At 37.7% G+C, this 12,679-nt stretch overlaps 1 protein-coding gene across 33 annotated transcripts in view; it reads right to left on the bottom strand.

Annotated features, from left to right (window-relative positions):
• rims2a (regulating synaptic membrane exocytosis 2a) overlaps nt 1–12,679 on the bottom strand; it is a 1,351,795-nt gene that overhangs the window by 525,772 nt on the left and 813,344 nt on the right. For 25 of the 33 annotated variants that reach the window (XM_051936048.1, XM_051936053.1, XM_051936052.1 and 22 more), the window contains one exon: nt 3,827–4,035. In XM_051936048.1, coding sequence (XP_051792008.1) covers nt 3,827–4,035 — 209 coding nt within the window. Of the gene's footprint in view, nt 1–3,826; nt 4,036–4,140; nt 4,209–12,679 lie in introns of those variants that run through there. The other 8 variants (XM_051936061.1, XM_051936063.1, XM_051936074.1 and 5 more) reach the window with 2 other exon arrangements.

Raw genomic sequence — 12,679 nt, 5'->3', positions numbered from 1 at the left:
TATCATCTGAGAAATATTTGACCAAAAACCAAAAACACAAACACATTTGGAAATTACTATTTTTGCTTCTGGCTTAATTCAGGATCTATCTTCTCACAGTAAACATATATTTGAACTGGGGCAAAGTGGGAGGATTTCTCCACATGAGGAATCAAGTCCTGATTGTCCTCTCTATCACAATTATATCTCTCTAACAAGACTTATAGTAACCCACAAAAAACCAATTAATGTACAATTTTATGCACTAGCATCAAAATGGTGATAACTGCCCCCTTTTAAATTGTTTACAAAATTTATATCCATCCATCCATTTACTTATTTTAGGCACCTACCATTTCATGGCAACATTGAGAAAAATGCAAGAATCAGCCCTGAAAGTGATACAAAGTCCACTTTGTGGCAAATTCATATAGGGCCAACTTAAATTCACCTTTTAAGGTAACCTGTATTTAGGATGTGGGAGTAAATTCAAGTACCTAAAACAAGAAAATTAACATGGAAAAGAAAAGAGCATGCAAATTCCACATATATGATATGGCACCCAGCACTCTGCCATTGTGCCAAAAAATAATGGAAATCCTTGTGGGAACAAAATACTTTACTTGACATTACTGCTGTATGTAGATAGGACTGCATTCAGTAATGAAAGATAATTGACTTATGATAAAAATGGACTTTGCTCATATCTTTCAAGTTTCAGCACAATCATAATTTAATTTTAAATTTAACTGCAAAACCAAAAATGTTAGAGGTGTTTTAAACTGTGTTTACAATGCTATACAATGCACCTGAAATATTAACATCTTACTGTTGTGATACATAAACTGTATTAAGCAGACCTCTACCATAAGATTTCAGGATGACTAAATCAATCATCAGGAGAGTCAAGCAAGGGACAGAGCTGTACAAATAAGATCTAGTATGTTGAGGGCAGGTGTAACATATAGATATCATATTTTGCATGAACCTGAAGGCTACACTGATGTGTGGCATGCAAATGGCCATCATATATCACTGTACTGTTACAGCTATTTGAATCTAGATTCATTCCAATAGGGGCAGCACAGTAGTAAACTGGTGGCACTGTTGAGAATTTTTGATCAGGGATCAATATGCTTTATTATTAGTTTTAGTGCTTTTAGGTATGAAAAGCCTGGCCTGGAGCAGCTTTAGAAGGACACCATTTATTTTGTTAGAGTGGCCTCTAGTCTGCCTGTCCTTCTCACTTGCTTTATTTTGAGTTTCTGTGAGCCAAGCTGTGAACCAAGGTAATTATGTTCTCTGAGGAAGCAAGCAGGAAGATTTTGTTTTGAGAATGCAGGTGCTAAGCTTCCTACTGATAGAAGACTAAACAAACTACGTGCAGGGCCTTTTGTCTGTGTGAGTAGCATCAAGTTCTTTCATGAGAACCCTGAATACAATGAGGACTGATTGAGGTCATTTATGTTAGGTAAAATGCCTAGAGGGGGTTGGGTGGTCTCGTGGCCTGGAACCCCTGCAGATTTTATTTTTTCTCCAGCTGTCTGGAATTTTCTTTTTGTTTGTTTTTTCTGTCCTCCCTGGCCATCGGACCTTACTTTTATTCTATGTTAATTAGTATTGCCTAATTTTAATTCTTATTTATTTTGTCTTTTTTTTCTTTCTTCATCATGTACTTTGAGCTAAATCATTTGTATGAAAATGTGCTATATAAAAAGATTTTGTTGTTGTTGAGTATAGGGCAAGCTTTCAAGCTAGCTCTCAAATGGCATTTATAAGTATTAGGGCTCATCAAAACCTTAGAAAATTAAAATACAATGTATTATGATATTAGTTAGTTTGAGCACTATAGGGGCTTAAGAGTTGATTGTCGAAAGTTAGGGACTTTTTCCTAAACATGCCTGTGACGTAAACAGTAGCTTGGTTAGCTTAAAGAAGCAATTGTTAAAGGCTTGTCTTTTTTCTTTTCTTTCACTCAAGCATGAAGCACTATGTCAAGGTTGTTTGTAGCTTGGCCCTTATCAGTGAAGCTGTGCGCTGCACCTCACTGGCACAAACGCTATTATGTTAGCCTTAGCCTTACAGGACGCTAGCGCAACAAGCAATCATTTATTGAATTATTAATTAGGGAGTCCAATTTTCATATATGGGTCCTTCTGATCCCAACTTAATTATTACAAATTGATTTGTTAAGAATTGATTAACTGAAAGGCCATTGATCTTAACAGCTCAGGATTAAGTACTGAAAATGAAGAGAGGGGTACTCAGGTGATGCTCATCTCCGGGTGGCAAATCTGTCCTTCGAGCCAAAGTGGTTGTTATGATAAGATGGATTGGGAAGTAAGATTGTTATTGGGATGTCTACTGGGCAAGGGTTGGGAAGAAGATTATTATGTTGATGTCTACCGGGGCAAGGGTATTGTTATGAGAATGTCTGGAACACCAGGTAATTGTTATAAGAAAAGGTGCTGAATGAGGTCATCATCATGAAAAACCCTATACAGTAGATGATGGGAAACTAATTAGAGAGGGGGGCACTTTGTGATAAGAACTGTAATGTATTCGGGGATCAACGAACACTCGGGGCTCACTTTATGAACTGAGACAGGCTTTATGTGCTCTGAAATTGCTTTGTGTGCCGTGCAATAAAGTCTAAATTCTGACTGCCTTTCTGAAGACTGTGCTCATTTTTTCTGAAGATTTCTACACAACATGCCTTGCAGGAAGGAGATTAGGGTTAATTTCCTGGGTCCTCCATGCGTGGAGCTTGCATGTTCTTCTCCTGTCTGCATGGATTTTCCTGTGGGTTACACACATTAGTGATGCTAAATTGGTCATAGTAGACATGTGGTATGTGTGTTCACCTGAGATGGAATTGTTCCTGTCATAGCTGCAATCCACACACACCAGCTCAGATTTATGTAAAAAATGTGTATCAACCTTTGAGTGTTTTTTTTATTGTGCAAAAATTACAAAATGTGCATGAACTAATTTCTTTAACTTTAAAAAAGTCAAAGTTTTCTTTATTCCAAAGATTATTTTTTATTACAAAACTAAAGCCATTGCTGTCAATTAATTTTGCTTAAACTGGTTCTGTGTAATCATATGTTTGTAAGTCAAAGCAGAATTTAAAACAGAATTTAAAACAGTGTTGAAATCCACACATATTAAGTAGATGCAAAGGGTAATTTTCCACTTCTAACCTTTAAATTAATGATTCAAAACATTAATTATCACAGATACCTAAAGAACAATAAAACAGTGAAAAAAAAACAGAAATAAGGACTTTTAATGCAACAAGAACAGAATCAACATGCTACTGCACAAAAAATAAAGATATGACAGTGGAAGGGAAAAAGAAAAACACAATTTTGTCAGTGTAAAATAAAAACCAATAATCTTTTTTACTTAGATTATAAATCTATGGCTGCTCTTTCATGTGGCTAACCTTGGTTGTAGGAGACTGAACACAGTGGATGATGCCTATCTGAGCAAAATATAACCCTAAAAATGTAGCAAAATGCTAACTACTGTATACAGCAACAACATAACAAACTCAGAAATGAGCATCATGCAAGTGCAGAACCGAGCATTTCTGAGTGCCACCACAAACAAAAAGCAAAGCAAGCAAGGTGTTCTTCATGTTCCTTAAGTACTCAGTTGGTGGAGCTAAGGTATCTGAAAAACCCTATGCCTTTAATATTTTTCCCAATTACAATGAGTGACAGAGATCATACGAAGACCAGATGAGGAAGTTGACAAATAAATAAAAATAGATAGATAGATAGATAAATAAATAAATAAATGAATGAAGTCAACAAAAATGCAGGCTATATAATCTCAGTACCTTCTCACTATGGCTATGCTCCTCGTTTAGGGTTGTGCTACTGCATGTATCTACCCCAGAGTCTTTAATCTGAGGTTCAGACCATTCCAAATCCTCTTCCAAAGAGTGGCCCCCAAAGCGCACCATTTTCTTTTGTCTCTCTGACAGGGTGTTTGAGTCCGACAAAAATGCCTGCTCACTAGTTTTTCTTTTTCCCCTTTGACTGTCGCCTATAGGTATGGGATAAAAAAAGAAAACATGCAGAGGTGTAAATAAAACAAAGAAAAAAGTGAAATGACAAAGGAAACTGAAGGGTAAGGCTCCACATGTCTCACCAAAGACATTGGGGATGCCTCACTGCTATGCCACGATGCATGGTCCCACCAGTTGCCATCCATGTCCCCTGTAAAAAAGACAAGAAAGTACAGCAGAGAAAAGGTGAGGTAAGGTAGATGGCACATATTCCTGTACAATGCATAATAGAAATTGAAAATTAAACTGTGATTTATTTTTCAAATTCTGTATAACTAAAGAAAATAGTTAAAAGTGACAAAAGTACTAATTACTCTCTCCAAGGACTGAAATGGAAGTGGAAGATGGTTGACCATGAGCTGCAATGTGTTGATGAAGAACTCCGGGCCCTTCAGACTCAGATTCAGCAACTCCTTGCCAGACAGACACAACTTAGGGATCTTAAAGCTCACCTGCGAAAAGAGACCTCCTCAGCAGCTGAGACTGAAACAACTCGTCTCTATGCAGCAACATCAACCCAGAGCTATGCCGCTGGCTCACTAGTGCAAGTGAGTTTTACCCCTGGCTCCTACTCGACATGATGACAATGAAGGAACCTGGCTGTTTCAACATTGCAGGCAGAAGCCCAAGGCCAGATTACCTCAGTCAGCTCAGGAAAACATTGAAATTCATAACTACTTTCACTATCTCTCCTGGCAGACCTTAGTGATGTAGTCATTATAGTGAATTCAGTTATACACAGACTCAATATTTCATGCCCTAAACAGAAATCTCTTCTTTCTTGTTTTCCCAGAACATGAGTTCGAGACACAACAAGAATAGCACCAACAGTCTTCGAGAGGCACAAGGACAGGGCTGTTGGAACTATCGTATTCAATGCAGGCGTAAACAACATTCAATATCAACATTCAGAGGTTCTAAACTTCACAGCACTAATTCAGGCAACAAATGAAACAACCTCGGCTGCGAGAATCACCTTTTCAGGTCCTTTGCCTTTGGATAGAAGGTTGAATGAAGCCTACAGTCCACTACTGTTCTTGAACAGCTGGTTGAGAGGCTTCTGTAAGAGACAGAACATCGACTTTGTGGACAATTGGGATATTTTCTGGGAAAGAGAGTGTTTCTTCAGATGAGATGGTCTGCACCCTAAAAGATTTGTCACCAGGGTCCTCTCCCACAACATCCATCTATCCATTATCCAACCTGCTATATCCTAACACAGGGTCATGGGGGTCTGCTGGAGCCTATCCCAGCCAACACAGGGCGCAAGGCAGGAACAAATCCTGGGCAGGGCGCCAGCCCACTACAGGGCACACACACACACAAGCACAATTCGCCAATGCAACTAACTTGCATGTCTTTGGACTGTGGGAGGAAACTGGAGCACCCGGAGGAAACCCACGCAGACATGGGGACATCATGCAAACTCCACACAGGGAGGACCCGGGAAAATAACCCAGGTCTCCTTACTGCAAGGCAGCAGCGCTACCACTGTGCCACCGTGCTGTCCCCTCCCACAACATCTCAGAGGTAATCTGTCTTTCATGACTATGTAATTTTAGTCCTAATGTTTTCTATAATGCCGTTGTAGGATGTGATAATTCTGTACTGAGCTCATCATTAGGTGTGCACTGTATTAGCAATATAACAACTGACCACAGTCTAACTAAAAAACCCGAACAAAGTGGTATAAACGCAAATAATTTCATTACCATTTCTCCTATAGATGTGCACATATTAGAACTATAACAACAGATTTTAGATTAAAAAATAAACCTGCACAAAGCAGCATTAGCAAGAATAACCTTATTACTATTTCAAGCTGCCGTAACACTTCGATTCAGCTCTGCTCTTCAGAGACTTTAAATATGGCTCTGCTAAATATTACAGCATTAACCAGCAAGACCTTTTACATTATCGATCTTATCAGTGATAGGAAAATCGACATTCTCTCACTAAGTGAAACATAGCTTAGCTCAGATGGTGCTGCAGTATTAATTGAAGCAGCACCTCTGAATTACAGCTTTGCTTATTTGTTTTGGCAAGGTAAAAAAGGCAGCAGTTTAGCGAGTATTTACTCGAGCCAACAGTAAAAATTATGGTTTTGTTACTTTCACGACTTTTGAGTATATTGCTGATGTTATTTAATGAGTCTCTGTCTCTCATTCATAGACCTCCAAAATATAATGTGTCTTTTATTGAGGAATTCTCAGACTTGACATCTATAATAACAACAAACTATGACTGGTTTCTAATTGGAGACAATTTTAATTTTCAAGTGGACAAACCTTGTGACCCTAAAGCAAGAGAATTCTTGAACGTACTGAACTCATTTGATCTGAGTCATCATGTTAGCCAGTCCACACATAAGGGAGAACACATGCTAGATTTAGTGATTTTAAAAGAATTAAAAGTTGACATGAGGCAGGTCGTGGATGTTTGTATTTCAGACCATTTTTACTTATTATTTAATGCAGAAATACTGATAACTACAGCTAATGAAAAGCATATTGTTAAAAAACTTTATTTTGGTACATCCACAGCTTGAATGTTTACTAATATTCTAAACAATCAGTTGTAGTGCTTTAATAATGCTAAATAGTAAAGTGGACAATGTTAATTCTAAAGTAACAGCTGCAGCACACATAGTGGCCCCTGCAGCACTATCATACTTTGGAAGACCCAAACAGTGTCTGATTTAAATAGAACATGCCAGAGAGATGAGTGTAAACAGAGAAAAACTAAACTGATTGTCCACTATGAAACACTGAAGGCAAAAATAACAGAAAATAAATTTCAGTCCTATTTCTGTAAAATTATAAATGATAATGCTAGTAATGCAAGAGTTTTTATTTTCAGCTACTGATTGTCTTTTAATCCTAGCTCAGTCAATAGAATGCCTTCTAAAAACTACTAGTGAAATATGTGAAGCTTTTGCCATATTTTTAAACACAAAATAAATATTAGAAATAATATAGTGCAACACCCAAAGTTAATTGAATCCCAGCATACCCTTTCAAGTGTGCTAAATTCTTTCAATGACATAGATCAACAACAAACTACGTAAAATAATTTCTCAGCTGAAACACTCCACCATGTCTATGACCCAGTACCAACAGGCCTTTTTAAAGAAGTCTCCAATGTCCTTATTGATAGTGTACTTGACACAGTGAACTCATCTTTCGATACATGGGGCTTGTTAAACCCCTATTCAAGAAAAATAATCTTAACTCCTCTGTCTTTGACAATTTTAGACTAATTTCTATCCTGACTTTCTTAAGTAAAATTCTAGAAAAAGCAGTCACTAAGCAGCTTAATGATTACTTGAATAAAGCATTATATTCTTGACAAATGTCAGTCAGATTTTAGAACAAACCATAGTACAAAAATTGCGCTGGTTAAAGTAGTAAATGATTTGTGAATTAGTGCAGACAGATGCCATATATATGTTTTTGTTCTATTAGACTTGTGTGCATCATTTGATACCATAGACCATAGTCTTCTTATAAATAGCTTTAGACAGTGGGTGGGCCTCTCTGGAAATTTCTTAAATTGGTTTCAGTCTTACTTGACAGGTAGAATATTCTTCATTAGTTGTGGTGATTAGGTTTAAAAAATAAGGCAGAGGTAAAGAATTTAGGGGTAATCACCAACATTGACCTAAACTTTAATCACACATTAAACATATTACTAAGAATGTATTTATTCACTTAAGGAATATAGCAAACGTTAGACCTCTTAGAACTTCACAAGATGCTGAAAAAATAATTCACACTTTTATTTTTAGTCGACCAGATTACTATAATGCACTCCTAATAGGACTTCTTAAGAAAGACATAAATTATTTGTAATTAGTGCAGAAGACAGCAACCAGAATTTAAACTAGAAAAAGAAATTTTGAGCTTTGTTACATTGGTTACCTGTGTCATTCAGAATTGTCTTTAAAATACTACTAATGGCTTATAAAGCCTTAAATAATCTTTCCCCTTCCTATAATTTGGAATGCCTGTCCCCTTACACTCCAAGTCGTTACCTTAGATCTTCAAATAGAGTTCTGCTTATAATTCCATGAGCCAACCTTTTGTTGTTATGCACCTAAATCTGGAATACTTTACCTATAGAATTTGCCAAGCTAATACTGTGGAACATTTTTAAAAATTTTAATTATTTTAATTTGGCTTTTTCATAGCTATGTTTCAGGTGTATTCCTAATAGACTATACAGGCATAAAATTATCATATTCTTCATGGATCTGCAATATGTATTAATAATCACTCTTTTCTGCTGTTTTTTCTGGTTCTTCTGTGGTGGCGATCTGAACCACAACCACCTGATCAAGGCACCATGCGGCCCCCTGAGATGATTGGATGAAGGCGGGTGTCTCATCTGTCTACAAGACCAACTTCATCAAATCCTATCATGTGAAGTTTGAAAACCAAGGGATTTGATTTATGAATCTTTATGCTGGGTAGAATGCCCAGTGGGGGCTGGACAGATGTTTGGCTTTGGAATCCATGCAGATTTTTTCCCCTCCAGCCTAGGTGGGGCTTTTTTTTCTTCTTTTTTTTTGTTCTCTAAGCCATCTGACCTTACCTTGTTTTGTTGTTTTTTCTTGTAACTTTTTTGTCATCTTGTAAAGCACTTTGTGCTACATTGTTGTATGAAAATGTGCTATTTAAAAAAAATGCTGTTGCAATCAAACAAGCAAATGTAACACAACACACAATTGTGAAAATTATTGTCATCATGTGGTCTTAATTTACCTAAAACATGAAAGCATTCTGTCAGCAAGTGGTTTGCTGCCTATGGTGTTAACAGCTTTGTGACGTACTCTTGCTCACATTATCAAGTATGTCATCTTGCTGTGTTATTATTTTTTTTTTTTTTAATTACAAATGCAACACTGACTCAGGGTGCAATTTTTGATTTTAACTTCAACACCACCAAAACTACAGATGGCCAAATCAGGGTGATATTTACAAGTAGTACATATTAAAACGAGACAGCCACCACTCAGATGCCACTTTTCTGACCATTCAATATGTGTAATTTTGGTTGCATGATGGATTTTAGACTATATCTGAATTTGTACCAAAGCTGTCCAGTTCAATTTAAATCAGCTTGGATATTTGCAGAGTAGCAACACAAATTAAACTAGGTAACTGCAATTAGTAAGACTGGAAGTCCAAATAATGTTGTTTTACAAAAAATGATTTCAAGTTGGTAGTAAAATCAAAATATTGCACAATACATCTTTAATTTGTTGTTGATCTTTTTTCTGTGGTTATACTTCAATTATGAACGTTTTTACAGTTACTGGAGATAAAAAAATTACACTGTGATCTATTTTTGCCTCAGAATCTGATTCAAAGTGCTGAAAATAATCTAACAGGAGATTACTTGTAAACTTAATGTTTAATTTCCTTAAATGTCTGTAATTTTACTTAAATATTCTCCAATCCAAAAAGTTTTACATTTGCATGTTGCTGTAAGTCTGATGAAAGGAAGTACCCTCCTTTTACAGCAGCAGTTAGAGGATATATGAGTAAAGCTTTGGGTGTAAATTGAGAAACTACTCTGAGGATACCTCCCTGTTGAGATATATTCTTGGGTAAGTATTGTTTAGACATAAAGTTTGTCTTTTTCAGGACCCATGTCACATGGTGTGTGCATGACTGTTGCTTAATGAACATTTATAATTTTACAAAAGCAATTGTGTAAATCACAAATACATTAAATACAACACATATTACTGTATCTTCCATTAGTTTAAAATACATCTTTAATAAATTCATACAAAACAAACACAATACCGCTCGATTAAAAACGGCAAATTACAACAGACAAATAATTACCACTTAGTGATATTTTAGGTTAACCACTTCCTAACTATTAAACTTGATGCTTTTAATAATCATTATTTACAAAAATCCCATTTAACACTAGAATCCCTGAAGCCTACAAAAAAAGTCGTAATGCTGGGCCAACTTATATTCTTTCGCACTTCTTCATCAGCATCTTTGTTTTGCAAATGTGTCTTCTTGGTATTTTGTTGTTAATTGATTGTTTTTGTTATTCAGTTTTATTCTTGAATAAAAGCACACTTGTTTCATTACACCTTTGCAAAAGTTTTTATTTTATATTCCAGTAACCACTTGAATGATATCAAATCTGTCTCTGCCTCTCTCATACACGCACACACACATATTTATGCATGAAAACGCAATTATTTGAAAACGCTATGTCATTTTAACATCAGTTGTCATTTGAACGTGCTTTTTTAATCAATCTTGCCCAATATCCGTGTTATGGTGCATGGTACCGAGAATGCAAACAGACTTCTTTATTTAGGGAGCATACACCGTTAGCATGGCACTGCCAGATCTAAACACTAGGATGGAGAATTGCACACATACTGAAGTGACTTTAGTTACAGGTGGAAGTTTCTGTCCCACTTTATGGTGCCTAGCAGAGTTGTGTTGCAGTGCAGCAGTTTATTAGCCAGCGAAGGCAATGTGAAGAAGTTTTCTGTTGTTACGGTTCTGCCTTTGTCCAGAAATGGTTTTATGACCACAGTCTTGGAAAGACTTTCTCCCGTGGGATGACTGGGATCTTTTCCTAAATAAGGAGTAGCATTAAAAACGACCACCACCAGTAGTGTTAGCTAACAGGGTGCTGCCGGAAATTGGGCTACTGTTGGCCGAAGAAGAAGAAGAATAAGAAGGAGAAGAAGAGGGGGGAGACTGTCCGGAGGCAGGAGGAGAGGAGGAAGGTAAAGAGAGTGGCACTGAGGGTAGGAACTTTGAATGTTGGCAGTATGACTGGTAAGGGGAGAGAGTTAGCAGATATCATGGAGAGAAGGAAGGTTGATATATTGTGTGTGCAAGAGACTAAATGGAAGGGGAGTAAGACCAGGTGGATTGAAGGTGGATTCAAACGGTTCTATCATGGTGTGGATAGGAGGAGAAATGGAGTAGGGGTTACTCTGAAGGAACAGTATGTCAAGAGTGTTTTGGAGGTAAAAACAGTTTTAGAAAGAGTAATGATTATGAAGCTGGAAATTGGAGGTGTGATGATGAATTTTGTTAGTGCATATGCCCCGCAAGTTGGGTGTGCAATGGATGAGAAAGAAGATTTTTGGAGTGAGTTGGATGAAGTGATGAACAGTGTACCCAAGGGACAGAAAGTGGTGATTGGAGCGGCTTTCAATGGACATGTTGGTGAAGGATGGACATGGCTGTGGTGAATACGTATTTTAAGAGGGTTATGTACAAGAGTGGAGGAAGATGCATACAGGTAGATTACATCATATGCAGAAGAGTCAATCTGAAGGAGATTGAAAATTGCAAAGTGATGGCAAGGGAAAGTGTAGTTAAGCAGCATAGGATGGTTGTCTGTAGGATGACGTTAGAGATCAAGAAGAGGAAGAGAGTGAGGGCAGAGCCAAGGATCAAATGGTGGAATTTGAAAAAGGAAGACTGCAAGGTTGAGTTTAGGGAGAAGGTAAGACAGGCACTGGGTGGTAGTGAAGAATTACCAGACAGTTTGGAAACTACAGCAGATGTAGTAAGGGTGACAGCAAGAAGTGTGCTTGGCATGACATCTGGACAGAGGAAGGAGGAAAAGGAAACCTGGTGGTAGAATGAGGAAGTACAGGAGAGTATACAGAGGAAGAGAATGGCAAAGAAGAAGTGGGATAGTTAGAGAGATGCAGAAAGTAGACAAGAGTACAAGGAGATAAGGCGCAAGGTGAAGATAGAGTGGCGAAGGCTAAAGAAAAGGCATATGATAAGTTGTATGAGAGGTTGGACACTAAGGAGGGAGAAAAGGACATGTACCGATTGGCTAGACAGAGGGACCGAGCTGGGAAAGATGTGCAGCAGGTTAGGGTAATAAAGGATAAAGATGGAAACGTCCTCACAAACAAGGATAGTGTGTTGAGCAGATGGAAAGAGTACTTTGAGAGGTTGATGAATGAAGAGAACAAGAGAGAGAAGACATTGGATGATGTGGAGATAGTGCATTAGGAAGTGCAACGGATTAGCAAGGAAGAAGTAAGGACAGCTATGAAGAGGATGAAGAATGGAAAAGCTGTTGGTCCAGATGACATACCTGTGGAAGCATGGAAGTGTTTAGGAGAGATGGCAGTGGAGTTTTTAACCAGATTGTTTAATGGAATTTTGGAAAGTGATAGGATGCCTGAGGAGTGGAGAAGAAGTGTACTGGTGCTGAAATTTAAGAATAAGGGGTTGTGCAGGACTGTAGTAACTACAGGGGGATAAAATTGATGAGCCACAGCATGAAGTTATGGGAAAGAGTAGCAGCAGTATGGTTTCATGCCAAGAAAGAGCACCACAGATGCAATGTTTGCTCTGAGGGTGTTGATGTAGAAGTATAGAGAAGGCCAGAAGGAGTTGCATTGCGTCTTTGTGGACCTGGAAAAAGCATATGACAGGGTGCTTCAAAAGGAGTTGTGGTATTGTATGAGGAAGTCGGGAGTGGCAAAGAAGTATGTAAGAGTTGTACAGGATATGTACAAGAGAACTGTGACAGTGGTGAGGTCTGCAGTAGGAGTGACGGATGCATTCAAGGTGGAGATAGGATTACATCAGGGATCGGCTC

This window comes from Erpetoichthys calabaricus, chromosome 13, assembly GCF_900747795.2.
Source record: "Erpetoichthys calabaricus chromosome 13, fErpCal1.3, whole genome shotgun sequence".
In the NCBI taxonomy this organism is placed as follows: domain Eukaryota; kingdom Metazoa; phylum Chordata; class Cladistia; order Polypteriformes; family Polypteridae; genus Erpetoichthys; species Erpetoichthys calabaricus.
The sequence above is the reverse complement of the archived record's forward strand: the minus strand, read 5'-3'. Positions and strand labels throughout refer to the sequence as shown.